General features: G+C 39.9%; 1 protein-coding gene across 3 annotated transcripts in view; it reads left to right on the top strand.

The window, feature by feature from the left end:
* Positions 1-13,230, top strand: part of hdgfl2 (HDGF like 2) — an 88,057-nt gene that overhangs the window by 12,844 nt on the left and 61,983 nt on the right. For all 3 annotated transcript variants that reach the window (XM_042056172.1, XM_042056171.1, XM_042056170.1), the window contains exons 2-3: positions 1,860-1,936; positions 6,921-7,059. In XM_042056172.1, coding sequence (XP_041912106.1) covers positions 1,860-1,936; positions 6,921-7,059 — 216 coding nt within the window. The remainder of the gene's footprint in view (positions 1-1,859; positions 1,937-6,920; positions 7,060-13,230) is intronic.

Raw genomic sequence — 13,230 nt, 5'->3', positions numbered from 1 at the left:
AAATAAATAAATAACATTATGCTAATACCTTTTGCTTTTCCCAAATACAATGTAGCCTACAGGTGTAAGTGACCTTTCATCAATCCAGTTGCAATGGATGAACTGTGATGAACTGCCCTACTTGTGATTGTTTAGAGATTTTAAAGGTTTTATAACAATGCTACATCTTCTTTGGCTATTCTACAATCTATTCACCTTTTCAGCACCAGTAGGCTACTTTCTGTGCAGCCGCACACACACACTCAGGCATGCCAAACAAGCATACACAAAAGTTTCAAGAGTGGGGGATGGAGTAAAATATGGAGACAAATTGAAGTGTGATTTATTTTCGCGGAACGGATGTCCAGGACTGAGCGGCGGTCATATTTTGTACCGCTATGCGGTACATCTAGTTTACTAGCAATCATGGCAAAGTAAATGTGCAATAATTCTCTAAGTCTGTTTCAACAGTAACATTCTTTAACATTACATTTATGTATCTCAATACATTCATCACATACATATACTATCTTTACACCCGTGAGAAATAGGCCACTATGGCTGAATAGTACAATAACATGGACATTCCATTGTATTTAAGTACAGGCTACCTGTAGCAAACCACCTGACTAACCATTCATACCAAATAGAATTCTAAAGTAGCAAAAGTCAGAGAATAGCACATTCAGTTCAATACTATAAAACGCTTAACCCGTTTAAATATACATATAAAACAGCTATATCAAAGGCACTACTTACATTACGTATACTCAATATGATTCAGATAACGAACATTCATTCCAGTGTCATAGCTTAGTATATTTACATTCATTACTTCAAGATAACTGTTATATCAAAATGTTTCTTAACATATTCAGAGTCTTTATACTTTACAAAATACTATTCCTTTTATCAACATATCTATTTATTTATACTCGTATTCCTTATCAAAATAATCATGTCTTATGACCAGTGTGTATTTATCTATTTATATTCTTAAAACTTCGTTAAATTCTATATCTTATAACCAGTGTGTCTTAACGTATTTATATTAATCAAACATCATAAAATATTCATTTCATAAAAGCAGTGGGTGAACATATTTATACTCATCAAACTTTGTGAAATAACCATGTCTAAAAACAGTGTACGGGAGCTCACAACGCTAAGTTAGCAGTTAGCTATGTGAATGTCAACAGGATCTCAAAGGATCCAGCTAACGTTAGCTAACAGACAGCAGCTAACCGTCTGAAGCACCTCAGTTTGCTGCCACAGACAGCTCGCGAGACGGCTGCTGAACGTTAACCTCAGCTAGCCGCTTCTTACGATGGCAAACTTTCTAATATAACATTTAAATTTAAAAGTTCACAATAACACAAAAATAAGTTATCAAACAAACATTAGTCATTAGACACCATGTTGTGGCAGTAAATAAACCACAACGCCGCCTTGCGCACGCGCATTTCTGCATAAATAGATGCCCGATAAGTGCCCAAAAAGCGTCACTATATGGCTGCCGAGTGGAGGGAGTTGCCTAAAAGGACTTTGGGTTAGCAAGCTAAATTAGTTCACTACAAACTGTCTAGCGAGGTAACAACCTAATGAAAGGCAATGAGTTAATTATGTTTTCTATAACTACATATTGAGAGGAGTAAAAATATCGATCAACTTATTTCATGTCAGAGACCGTTGGAAATTTACCATGACCAGGCAGAGTGAACTTATGCCTGGGCTCTCAAATAAACATGGTAGGTTTTCATCAATAAGAAACAGACATCTACATTCCAGGATCATGCGCTGTGCGTCTTTCAAGAGTTAATGTTAGCTGCAGCTTCACTGATTAATTCTTAATACATTTTTTATGACTGTTCATCCCCTAGATTGAGGATGTTCCTGATGGAGCAGTGAAACCTCCACCAAACAAGATCCCGATTTTCTTCTTTGGCACTCATGAAACGTGAGTATGATGGTTGTAAATATAAAGCACATGGTAATTTCATAAATCTCTGTAGATATCTGTTATTTAATTATCATGTTTATCGGGAGGTCATGGTACACGGTACATTCTTGAACTGAACAATACCCCCTACGGTTCGATACGCAGGCATGAACCACTCTAATTTGGTACCATTTTCTATAATTTCCAGAACTTGCTTAAAACTTGCACACATTGTAGGCACATTGTAGCCTACATTCACATAACACCTCTGGAGTCTATGAATATTTTCTTGCAGCCTTTTGGCATTCTATATGCAAGTATTAGTTCTAAGAAAAACAAAGCTGAAGGCTCCAATGTGACACTTGAAAGCATAGTGATAGGGAGATAGAGAACTGATTTAAAAAAACAAAAACAAAATATAGCCGCAAGCGCCAATGTGGGGGACTAGCTGTAAACTAGCAGGAATGGCATTGCCATGGCATGAGCAAGCACTCACAGCAACTTTTATGGAAATTGGATAAAGAATAGGCCAAATTACACCAATGTCCTTGTGCATTCTCACAATCAGCTACCATGTCCCTGTACCAAGTTTGGACTTCATACATCAAATGATGCCAATTTCCTACTGTGTCCTCACAATCAGGTACCAAGTCCCTTTACCAAATTTGGTCTTCGTACATCAAAGCGCTGCTGAGATACGAGCTCACTTCCTGTTTGACGGCTTCATCACCATATTTGTTTGGCCGTCACGGGCAAATAAACTTGAAATCGAAAAATCTGACAAGTATCGTGAAAATTAGATGAAATTTGGGACCGCTGAAACTTTTCGTAGAGTTTGGATCAAATCCAATATTGCGGAGGTCCAAAATGGCAGAAAGTGACGCGATAGGGGTTGATGAACCCCGGAATGTCCAAGGATTTAGATGCAATTGTGAAAATCAGACAAAAGAGTCAAGGATCACACGCATGAACGCATCTCCAATATTGAACTGGTGGTGGCGCTAGACCGTCCAATGTATATGCATAGAAATTGCTGTGAGTGATTGGAACAGTGTCCTGACTAATGATATCGAGTTTTGTAATGTTAACTCAAAGCGTCACCGAGATGTTTGTCCACTTCCTGTTTGGCGGCTTCATAACTTTTGACCCAGCGGTTCAATTTTCGGCCAAATTTTGACCCGTTGATGGTGCTAGACGGCTGGGTTTAGAGATCTGTAAATGAGCGTGAGTGGTCAGTGGAGTGTCCTGAAACTTTCTGCCAAATTTCAGCACTTTTTAACCAGGCTGCCATAGACTACAATGGCAGATTCATCATAATAATAATAGGAAAAGCTAGTAACTCAATGGGTGCCTTCGCAGCTTCACTGCTAGGCCCCCAATAATAGGAAAAGCTAGTAAAACAATGGGGTTCTGCAGCTTCGCTGCTAGACCCCCAATAATAAGAAATACTAACAAACACAATGGGGTTCTGCAGCTTCACTGCTAGACCCCCAACAAGCAATGAGATCTAAATGCATATTGGATTGTTACAAAACCTTATACAAATTGTATACACCCACATAACAATAGTACATACATACTCAACACAACACAACCATAAACCGCATTACTGTGATCACTCATAAAATACAAAGGTATACTGTAGACTAGGACAGGTAGCAAATGTTAAGAAGTTGTTTAGTGCCTGGACTCCATAAAGGGCTGCCAAGTGTTTCTCAATTTTTCAATTTCTCAATAGAACCTCTAATAAAAGTGTATTTTTCCAGTTTGAGATGTTGCATAATATCATTGATTATCACAGTGTACTGTAAGTGTGATGCTGTGACTTTTTTTCCAGCTAAACAGAATTGATCTGCTTGCTGAAAGAAATATAAACCTAGTCACAGTGGAGGCTAGTCTTTTAAGAACCCCTCACTCAGTACCTCAAATACAGCCAACACTTCATGTTCCAACCTGTGGCAAAGAGCACCAGACAAGTTTTTAAATATGTGTAGCACACCAACCCTCAGAGCCAGTTTGGTAGGAGTGACGTGATTAACTTAACCTAATAAAGTGCTACAGGGTTTGTTATCCTAATTAACTATTTAAATAAGCAAACCAGACCACGGTTTAAAATGATAATTTACTTTTAAAATGTAGTGAGGAAGTGAAGGAAGAGAAACTGAAGGAAGATACAGATGATTATCACAATATTTACAGAATGAAGGAAGCTATTTAAATGAGCGCTTACACTAGCCTGTCAACAATTGAGCAACATGATACAACAACAAATCACAGCTCACAACATAAACCTTAAAACGATGGTTCGGAGTAATTTCACCCTAGGGTCCTTTGCACCATGACCCCAAGCCAAACACCCTCCCAGAACCTTTTTCCCCTTGGTTGAACCCTGGTCGAGTAGCGCTGTCAGAAACGAATGACGTTCTGCAGTCGTAATGGAACCAACTTTTATCTCGTAAATTACCCCACTAATAATGCCCTGAATGGTACGAAACTTTTACAGTAATACAACTATGACCTTTAGTCCAATAACGAGGCATTAGAAAGTTTGTAAGTGCACCAGAAGTTTAGTAAAATAACACTTGCCCGATGGCTTCTACTCTACGCTACCACCGCTATTGCTGCGTCGACGTCACTTCCGTGATTTTGGAAAAGCCCAAACTTCTGGTGTACTTACAAACTTTCTAATGCCAACTATTTCAACTTTATAAACCCGTTTAGAAATTATTTGGATGATTAAATGACCTGTTCCGGGGAAAATGGTGACTTTCCCCGCTCCTCCTAGTGTCCCAAGGCAGAGAATCAACCTTGCAACATTGGGACTACCATCCCGGTAAGAGAAGTGAGAAACAAGAAACTTGTTTTAAATCGTGTTTCTTACTTTGTAACATCCACATTGTTCTGCCGAACTGTTTCGCTAGCTTGTAAACAAATCCAAATCCATTTATCATTACCTTTTTCCACAGTTTGAAATAGCGAAGCTACGTATGGTTACATTTGGAGAAAGGAACTGAATAGCAATAATGCACCTAATGCAATAGAACAAGCCAATCAACCACAAACCAGGCACTTTCAATAAATGTGTAAGGAACTATAGATATTTAAGTGCAGTATAAAAACAGTTTTGTGTGGATGGAAATTTTAAGCATCATGCAAGGACATTTATCTGGGTATCATAGCACTCCAATAGTTGCCTGTATAAATTTAAAAAAGGAAGTAGGCCTAGCCTACAGACAATGCCAACCTAATAACACAGTAATTAAATAATTAAATAGGCTAGGCCTACATATCAACATAAGACTAGCTTGTGCTAGTTTCCGCCTAGCAATAACGTCAATTCTTTAGCTCCGCTAACCTTTCTCTCTGCCTTCCATCCATGTAACAGCAAGCAACCACGCAAATCCGTCGATTGTCAAAAATCCTGTAGTTTTCCTCGAACTTGATCGCTTGTAGGGTCATGCCATTAGACGAGGGGACCGCTCATTTATCCCCCTACATTTCTGTAAATAGACTTGACCTGCAATCGGTTCATTGGATAAACCAGAATCACATCCCCCAGTCTCAGGAGGCTTTGCTCCATTCTAGCCTAGGCCTACATTAATTTAAAAACAAACAAGCAAATTAAATTGTCATTTTTTTTTTACTTGTGACCATGAAAGTTCTGTAACGCCTGAATAAGACAAAAATGAATTAAGATTAAAAAACAAACAAAAAAAAGGCTAGCCTACACAAAAATCAGCATGGGAGAGATGAGTGTGCAGGGTAACCATGAATGACCTATAGACAGTGAGCGACTTCTTAGAACTTCAAAGTGTAGATCACAGAGATTTTCCCGGAAAATTCATAATGAATCTAAGATTTCGATAGCCGCGTACGGCTCACGGCCGCGACAGAGACTTTATGGGCCGGCCCGCACCGCGCACATTCCTCGGCCGGCACACCGGGAAAACTCCCGATCGTCCCGATTGCTCCTCCAGCAGAGGGGGAAATATAGCTAATCCTACCAAGTTTCCCTTTAAGATACATTTTAGCCAGCTCGACATTTTTAAGCATGCTTGCAACGCAGCACATTGAACTGTATGAGACCATGTCTGGTGTAAATGGATGCTGAATGCCTCTGTGCCTCTATATAAGGATTCATATGCATAATGTCCTTTTATTTCCCAAACAAAGTGTTGTTTATATGTATATCCCAGTGTCTTTTATATCCCAAACAAACTAATAAATGGAAAATTGTCATTTAACTTTGAACAATTCTTCTACAGAACATAGAAGCAAAATAATCTTAAGTGGAACTGAATCATATTTTTTCCTAATGAAGTTGGAGGGTCATGCAGATTACGTTTTCCGCGTCCCCAGGAGAAACAAAAATAAGAGGGCACTAGGAAATGACAAAAAACTGGAAAAAAAAATGTTAGTGTTGCATTTTGTTAGTGTTAGTTAGTTTGTTAGTTTACTTTAAGTAAAGTAAAGTCAAAGGTGCTATATGTAAGAACAACAACTAGTGTTTAAAAGGGGGTATTGCAGTCCAAAATCAAATCATTTGAGAGCATTAAGTAGGCTAATCTGGCAATTCAAAGATCAAAATACTACTAATTGTGTGATTGGTAAATTTGCGGAGGGTGGCACAGCAGACAAAAACACAAATTCAAAACATAAACATTATGCAGGCTGAAAATGAAAGTGTGAATTGGGAATATGGCTGTACCATTGTTGTCAGTGAAGTTAGTATTTGAAAATAACATTGTTTTTAATCTCTGATGCCATATTATGGTAATTGTATGATCTATTACAGTAAATGTCTTACATATAGCATGCTAGGCTGGTTGGGTTCGCACCTGGGGAGGCTTGGGGGTCAAAGCAATGAACTAGGTTCGGGCACTGGGGAAAAACACAGGGACACAGGCTTGTCAAGGACAATTTTGCTTAGTATCCATTCAGTAACCCATAATGGATAATGTCTGTGTAGAGGACTGAACTGAAATGGTTGCTCTTTTCCCAGAGCCTTCCTGGCACCAAAGGACCTGTTTGCTTTTGAGAAGTACCGTGATCGTTTTGGTAAGCCTAACAAGCGGAAAGGTTTCAATGAAGGACTGTGGGAGATCCAGAACAATCCTCATGCATCCTACAGCACTCCTGCTGTGAGTATCGGATTTTGCTACTTCACAACAATATGTGTGCTACTTTAAAGGTGACATTGATCACATTGGGCGTATATCGCCATCTAGCGAGGCGGAGTAAAACATTAATAGTTTGGCCTACGACAGTGTTTCTCAAACTATTTCAGTTTCAGGAGCACTTAACTAACCCTAGCTAAAAAAAAAAAAAAAGATTAGACCTACTTCAACAGTAGCCTATAATTAGTCTACACAATAGGCCTACTCACTGAACCACCTTGCTTATTGTCTTTGCTTATTGTGTCAGAGGATTCATTCTGTATGATTTAAACTGGCATATCTTACATAGACAGTGTTGCAGAACTGTTTGGATTTACATACAAGTTATTTGGCAAACAACTCATCTATATTATATTTTACCACGTCTGCTCGCGGACCACTTTGGATAGCTTGCGGACCACCAGTGATCCCCGGACCACACTTTGAGAAACACTGGTCTACGAATATGACAGTGGTCCAATCTTTTACTGTCTATGGTCAAATCCCAGCCGAGCTATAACTGTAGGTCGACTTACCTGTGCATGTAAACATACTGACTGACAAAAAATCAGAATGAGTAATTATAACAGACGAGTAGCCCTGTGGACACACAATATTGTTGGAAAATTGAGATGTGTGAAACACTATTTGACTCAAATGGTAATCAGAAATAATTTGTTATAAAAAAAAGACTAAAATGTGTTGACTAAAACTGACTAAGACTAAGATACCTTTAGTTTTCTTTTGACTAAAACTAGACTAAAATGACGAGACTTTTAGTCGACTAAAACTTGACTAACAAAAATGATATTTGAATGACTAAATATGACAAAGACTAAAAAGGACATTTCGTCACAAGACTAAGACTAAATTAAAAATAGGTGACAAAATTAACACTAGCCCAAACACAACACATTCCCCAAACAGACTCTCCATCTTAGCCATAGCGAACTTTCCATATTAGCTTACTTGCTAGCAAACTTTGCATCATCAGTCTAACTAGATGAATAGTTGACATTACATGCTGAACATTTTCGTATGGACATTCTGGGGGATGTTAATTTGTATGCGAGAAGCTTCAACTTCTGGGTATGTAGCATTGTGGCATAAAGCTTAGGTAGTTAGCTTGCTAACTCTGGGGGTGTGCCAGAGTTCTTCAAGAACATCTCCAGTGTTCTTGTTCCATGTAGTTTCGTGTTGTAGCCACAGGGTTGCAGCAGCAGCACGTAGACTAGCCTACAGGAAAGCTGTTGCGTATGAACTCATTCAAAATATTTTGAAACCGTAACAGCTAGATATTCTGTCTTCTCATTTTGTAGACGAACATGAAGGGAGATTTTATCTTAGTTTTTATTTCATGCAAAACATTTTAGTCTCGTCTTTTTTTGTCAACAATAATGCATCTTAAGATGGTCTTTGTCAGTGTTTCAGGACATTACTGCCGTCTCGTCATCGTCTCGTCTTAGTCATGAAAAAAAAGGTCGTTGACGAACATATTTCCTCTCGTCTGACGAAATTAACACCATCACAGGTTTCATTGGTCCCATAAGTTTCATTGATCAAAATGTATCACGTCGTATCATGTCATGTTATTTCTAGCCCAGTTTATGGTTATACGTCATAGCAAGACTTGACAAAAACATACAGCAAACATGTCTCTCACCAATATGTCGAGTTTTGATTAGGGATCGATATGGATTTAAGTGGCAATGCCGCTTTTTTTCATCAGTCTTAGCCGATGACCGATACGGGCTGCCGATTTCTTTTCTCTGAGCCGATATTTGGAGCCGATCCTGCTTTTGCTCCCTCAATTTACATCATAAAAATGACACGATGATGTCTTAATTTAAAAACTATTTTGTCAGATGAGTGGATCAATGAAGAGTCAGATTGTTAACATGATAAATGCAAAATTGTAAAAAAATTAATTGTGGGCAGCCGTGGCCCACTGGTTAGCACTCTGGACTTGTAACCGGAGGGTTGCCGGTTCGAGCCCCGACCAGTGGGCCGCGGCTGAAGTGCCCTTGAGCAAGGCACCTAACCCCTCACTGCTCCCCGAGCGCCGCCGTTAAAGCAGGCAGCTCACTGCGCCGGGATTAGTGTGTGCTTCACCTCACTGGGTGTTCACTGTGTGCTGTTTGTGTTTCACTAATTCACCGATTGGGTTAAATGCAGAGACCAAATTTCCCTCACGGGATCAAAAAAGTATATATACTATATATACTATACTATACTATAAAGGCAAATGACTGAAGTTTCCACTCGCTGTCAATGGCATGTGCAGTAGGCTACCCTAACACCAAGGTAATGTGTGGTATACCCCCCATGATTTTTTGGCCATTCAAACAGATTTTTATTCACATAATTACTAGGTTTTTGCCTTTTCTATCCAGTAGGCCTCCGCCAGCTCCAAGTAGGGAGACAGGGAGAGACACACCACATGCGTCCAAACCTCAGCCAGGTGGGACGCTGAATAAAACTCCCACAAATACCACGGAACAACGTCGGCATTACTTAATCCTATGACCAGTGTTCGTAACAGCTACCGTATGCAGATAGCCTACAGCTATTTGCAGCTCCCTAAATATAATGGCAAGCAGCATTCAGCATTTTTTTTTCCATTTGGACCCACAAACTTGCTTATCTATAGTTGCAAGCACATATAGCAAAGTGTTTTTACTTTCAACGTGTATTTTTTTAGGAAAAAAGTTTGCACACTCCTTGGTACTCTTTTGTTGAGTTTATTTTCTCATTTGGCACATGACGTTTCGACCTTGCGGTCACTTCAGTGAATCTGAGGAAGAAATTCACTGAAATGAATCTGAGGAAGTCCGCAAGGTGCCAAATGAGAAAATAAACTCAACAAAAGAGTACCAAGGAGTGTGCGAACTTTTTTCCTAAAAAACTTGACCTTTTTTGTTCAGCACCTGGGATGTGCACAAAGTCTCATTGGAAGTGAACTTTCAAAGTGTATGCCAATATTTCAGCTAAGTCAAACAGTTGTCAAAGATGCTTTGAGAGTTTAAAACTTGCTGTTGTCTTGAAGAGCAGGCTTCCAGCACTCTGCTAGTGGGGGAGGGGCAGTGCATGGTCTGCACGTGAACTGCAGTGTCTCCAGCAACACAGTCAGAGCTGCCTGTTGACGCCTGTCTATAATGCTGGGGAAAAAACTATCGGCGAACACAGCAGCCACGTGTCGGGTGATGCCGATACATGTAAAAACCGCAAATATCGGCCCGATATATTGGTCGATCACTAGTTTTGATCCCATTTTTCAAAAACTGAAATGGAAGATTTAGGAATTTCTCCATGCTCTCAAAGCTTACTGCCTAATGCTGTAACTCTGCAAGCACCCCTCCCCAAGTGTCCTTTTGTGCACATTATATTTTCACTATAGCATAACTGTTATGTGGACAAAATGAGCCTCCAATGACACAGAATGATTTTAATGTCCTAGGTCGTAGTGTTGCATGGTGCACAGAATCGAGATACCCTGAAATTAAAAATGTCACAATACCTAATTTAATTAGTATCGATACTTTTAAGAATGGCCGCATTCTTTTGAAGTAACATGCGTGTGTGCAAGGCATGTTTCTAGTGCCTCCCCTAGCCTGCGCGTCTTTTCTCCTCATACACACGTTATTAGCTGTCGTGCCATAAACGGCAAGACATGGCTGCTAGTTTAAGTCAGTGTTTTTCAACCTTTTTTGTGCCATGGCACACTTTTGACACTTAAATGTCCCACGGCACACTAACATAATAATAATAATAATAATAATAATGAGCTTTATTTGTATAAATTTGTACAGCTCAAAGTGCTTTACATTTGAAGCATGTAACACAATAATAGTCAGTCAGTCATTATCAATCACTTTTCTTCATTGCTGGGGCTGTTTATGATCCACTCAGCAACGTATCAAAAATATAGAAAATAACATGTCATAAGACTGGCAGCCTTAACCCTTTACCCCCCATAAGCACGCCATATGGCAACTGTGGCAAGGAAAAACTCCCATATTCCAGGAAGAAACCTTGAGCAGAACCTGACTTCAGGGGCAGCCGTGGCCCACTGGTTAGCACTCTGGACTTGTAACTGGAGGGTTGCCGGTTCGAGCCCTGACCAGTGGGTTGTGGCTGAAGTGCCCTTGAGCAAGGCACCTAACCCCTCACTGCTCCCCGAGCGCCGCCATTGTAGCAGGCAGCTCACTGCGCCGGGATTAGTGTGTGCTTCACCTCACTGTGTGTTCACTGTGTGCTGTTTGTGTTTCACTAATTCACCGATTGGGTTAAATGCAAAGACCAAATTCAAAAAAGGATCAAAAAAGTATATATACTTATACTATATACTTAATAGGGGGAGCCCATCTGCTTCTGGCTGGCTGCGCCCTCCAATGGCAGCAGATGTAGAATAATCTGAAAAAGTAGTCTACAGGATAAGATGAGTTAACTAAAAGCTTTCCTATACAGGTATGTTTTCAGATCTTTTTTAAAAATATTTACTGAACTCGCCTGCTTGATATACAGAGGCAGGGTGTTCCATAGTTTTGGGGCATAATGGATAAAAGCAGCTTCTCCACTTTGCTTGTGAAGCACTTTGGGTACGATTAAAAGATTAGAATTGGATGATCTAAGTTTCCTTTGTGGTTGATAAGATATTAAAAGCTCAGAGATATATGAAGGTGCTAAGCCATTCAGAGCTTTGTAAGTAATTAACATAACCTTAAAATCAATTCTATAGGAAATAGGGGGCCAGTGCAGTTCAGCCAACACAGGGGTGATGTGTTCTCTCTTCTTAGTCTTAGGGCCAATCTCAATTCTCTGTTTTACCCCTTCCCCTTCCCCTATCCCTTCATCTTACCCCTAGCCCTTGTCCCTCGAAACCGAGTGGCAAGACATAGGGGTGAAGAATATTCCCCTTGGAAATGAGATACCACTAGCCAACCATAAGGGAGAGCTGGATGATTGAAACACTTGAATTAACGTAATTTACAGAGATCGTACCACACTGAAAGCTAATATTTTGTCACTAGCAACCTGTCTTCTGTCAAATAGGCTATAATTGCATTTTCAGCTCGGAATAAAACCGTTCAGGAATTATTTCAACAACAGCTGAAAGTGCCTATGTTCGTTCGCAGCCTACCTTGGTCCGGGTGAATGAAACAGGGATGGGGGACAAAATAAACATGCAGTTTGCTATGTAAACATCCCACAACTCCTTTGATATTTTACAATAATATCCAAATGGTCGTTACATGACATCAGAAGCAATCGCTACCTGCCTATGCGAGGAGTCGGCAGCAGTAGGCCTATGCAGCATTCATATCAGACGAGCGGTAAAAAAGTTCAGCGAATTTAGCTGCTGTTGGACATTTCTGACATGGTATGCTGCCAATTCGCAGGGTAGACATGGAAATATGTAAAATGCGAGACATTCGCGCAAATAATGATGTGCTGTTAACATTCACAAAACAGCGATGTTTTGAAAACTTCCTCGTGAAGAACAGGACCTTCAATATGGTCACAAGATTGAATGCAACATAAAACAATTACCATTTTAATTTTATAATCCTTATTAATGCCAACATTTCATGTCAATGAATCTCTCGGTGTGCTTAATTTTCCGGTGTGAGCGGTCTATGTTGGGTATTTCTCTTACCCCTCGGTTTCAAGTAAGCTCCCGATCTTACTTGGTTTTAAGGGGTATCTACCCCTTGCCCTTATCCCTACCCCTCGATCGAAATGAGAATTGAGATAGCCCTTCGTCTCACGTGCACGCGCAAAACTAAGGGGAAGTGGAAGGGGTAAAATAGAGAATTGAGATTGGCCCTTAGTTAAAAGTCTAGCCGCAGAGTTCTGTATGAGTGCCAATTTCTTTAGATGTTTTTTGGGAAGACCAGTGAAAAGTGCATTGCAGTAGTCTAACCTGCTAGTGATAAAGGCGTGAATTAGTTTTTCTGCATCTTGTTGAGTTTACATAATTGAGTGTAACTTTACTGATATGGGGCTTAAAACTTAACTCTGCATCTAAGATGACACCGAGGCTTAAGTATAAGTAAGTATATATACTCTTTTGATCCCGTGAGGGGAAATTTGGTCTCTGCATTTATCCCAATCCGTGAATTAGCGAAACACACACAGCACACAGTGAACACACAG

The sequence above is a fragment of the Alosa sapidissima genome, chromosome 12, assembly GCF_018492685.1.
Source record: "Alosa sapidissima isolate fAloSap1 chromosome 12, fAloSap1.pri, whole genome shotgun sequence".
NCBI classification, from domain to species: domain Eukaryota; kingdom Metazoa; phylum Chordata; class Actinopteri; order Clupeiformes; family Clupeidae; genus Alosa; species Alosa sapidissima.
Note: the sequence above shows the minus strand (reverse complement) of the source record. Positions and strands in the feature narration are given on the sequence as shown.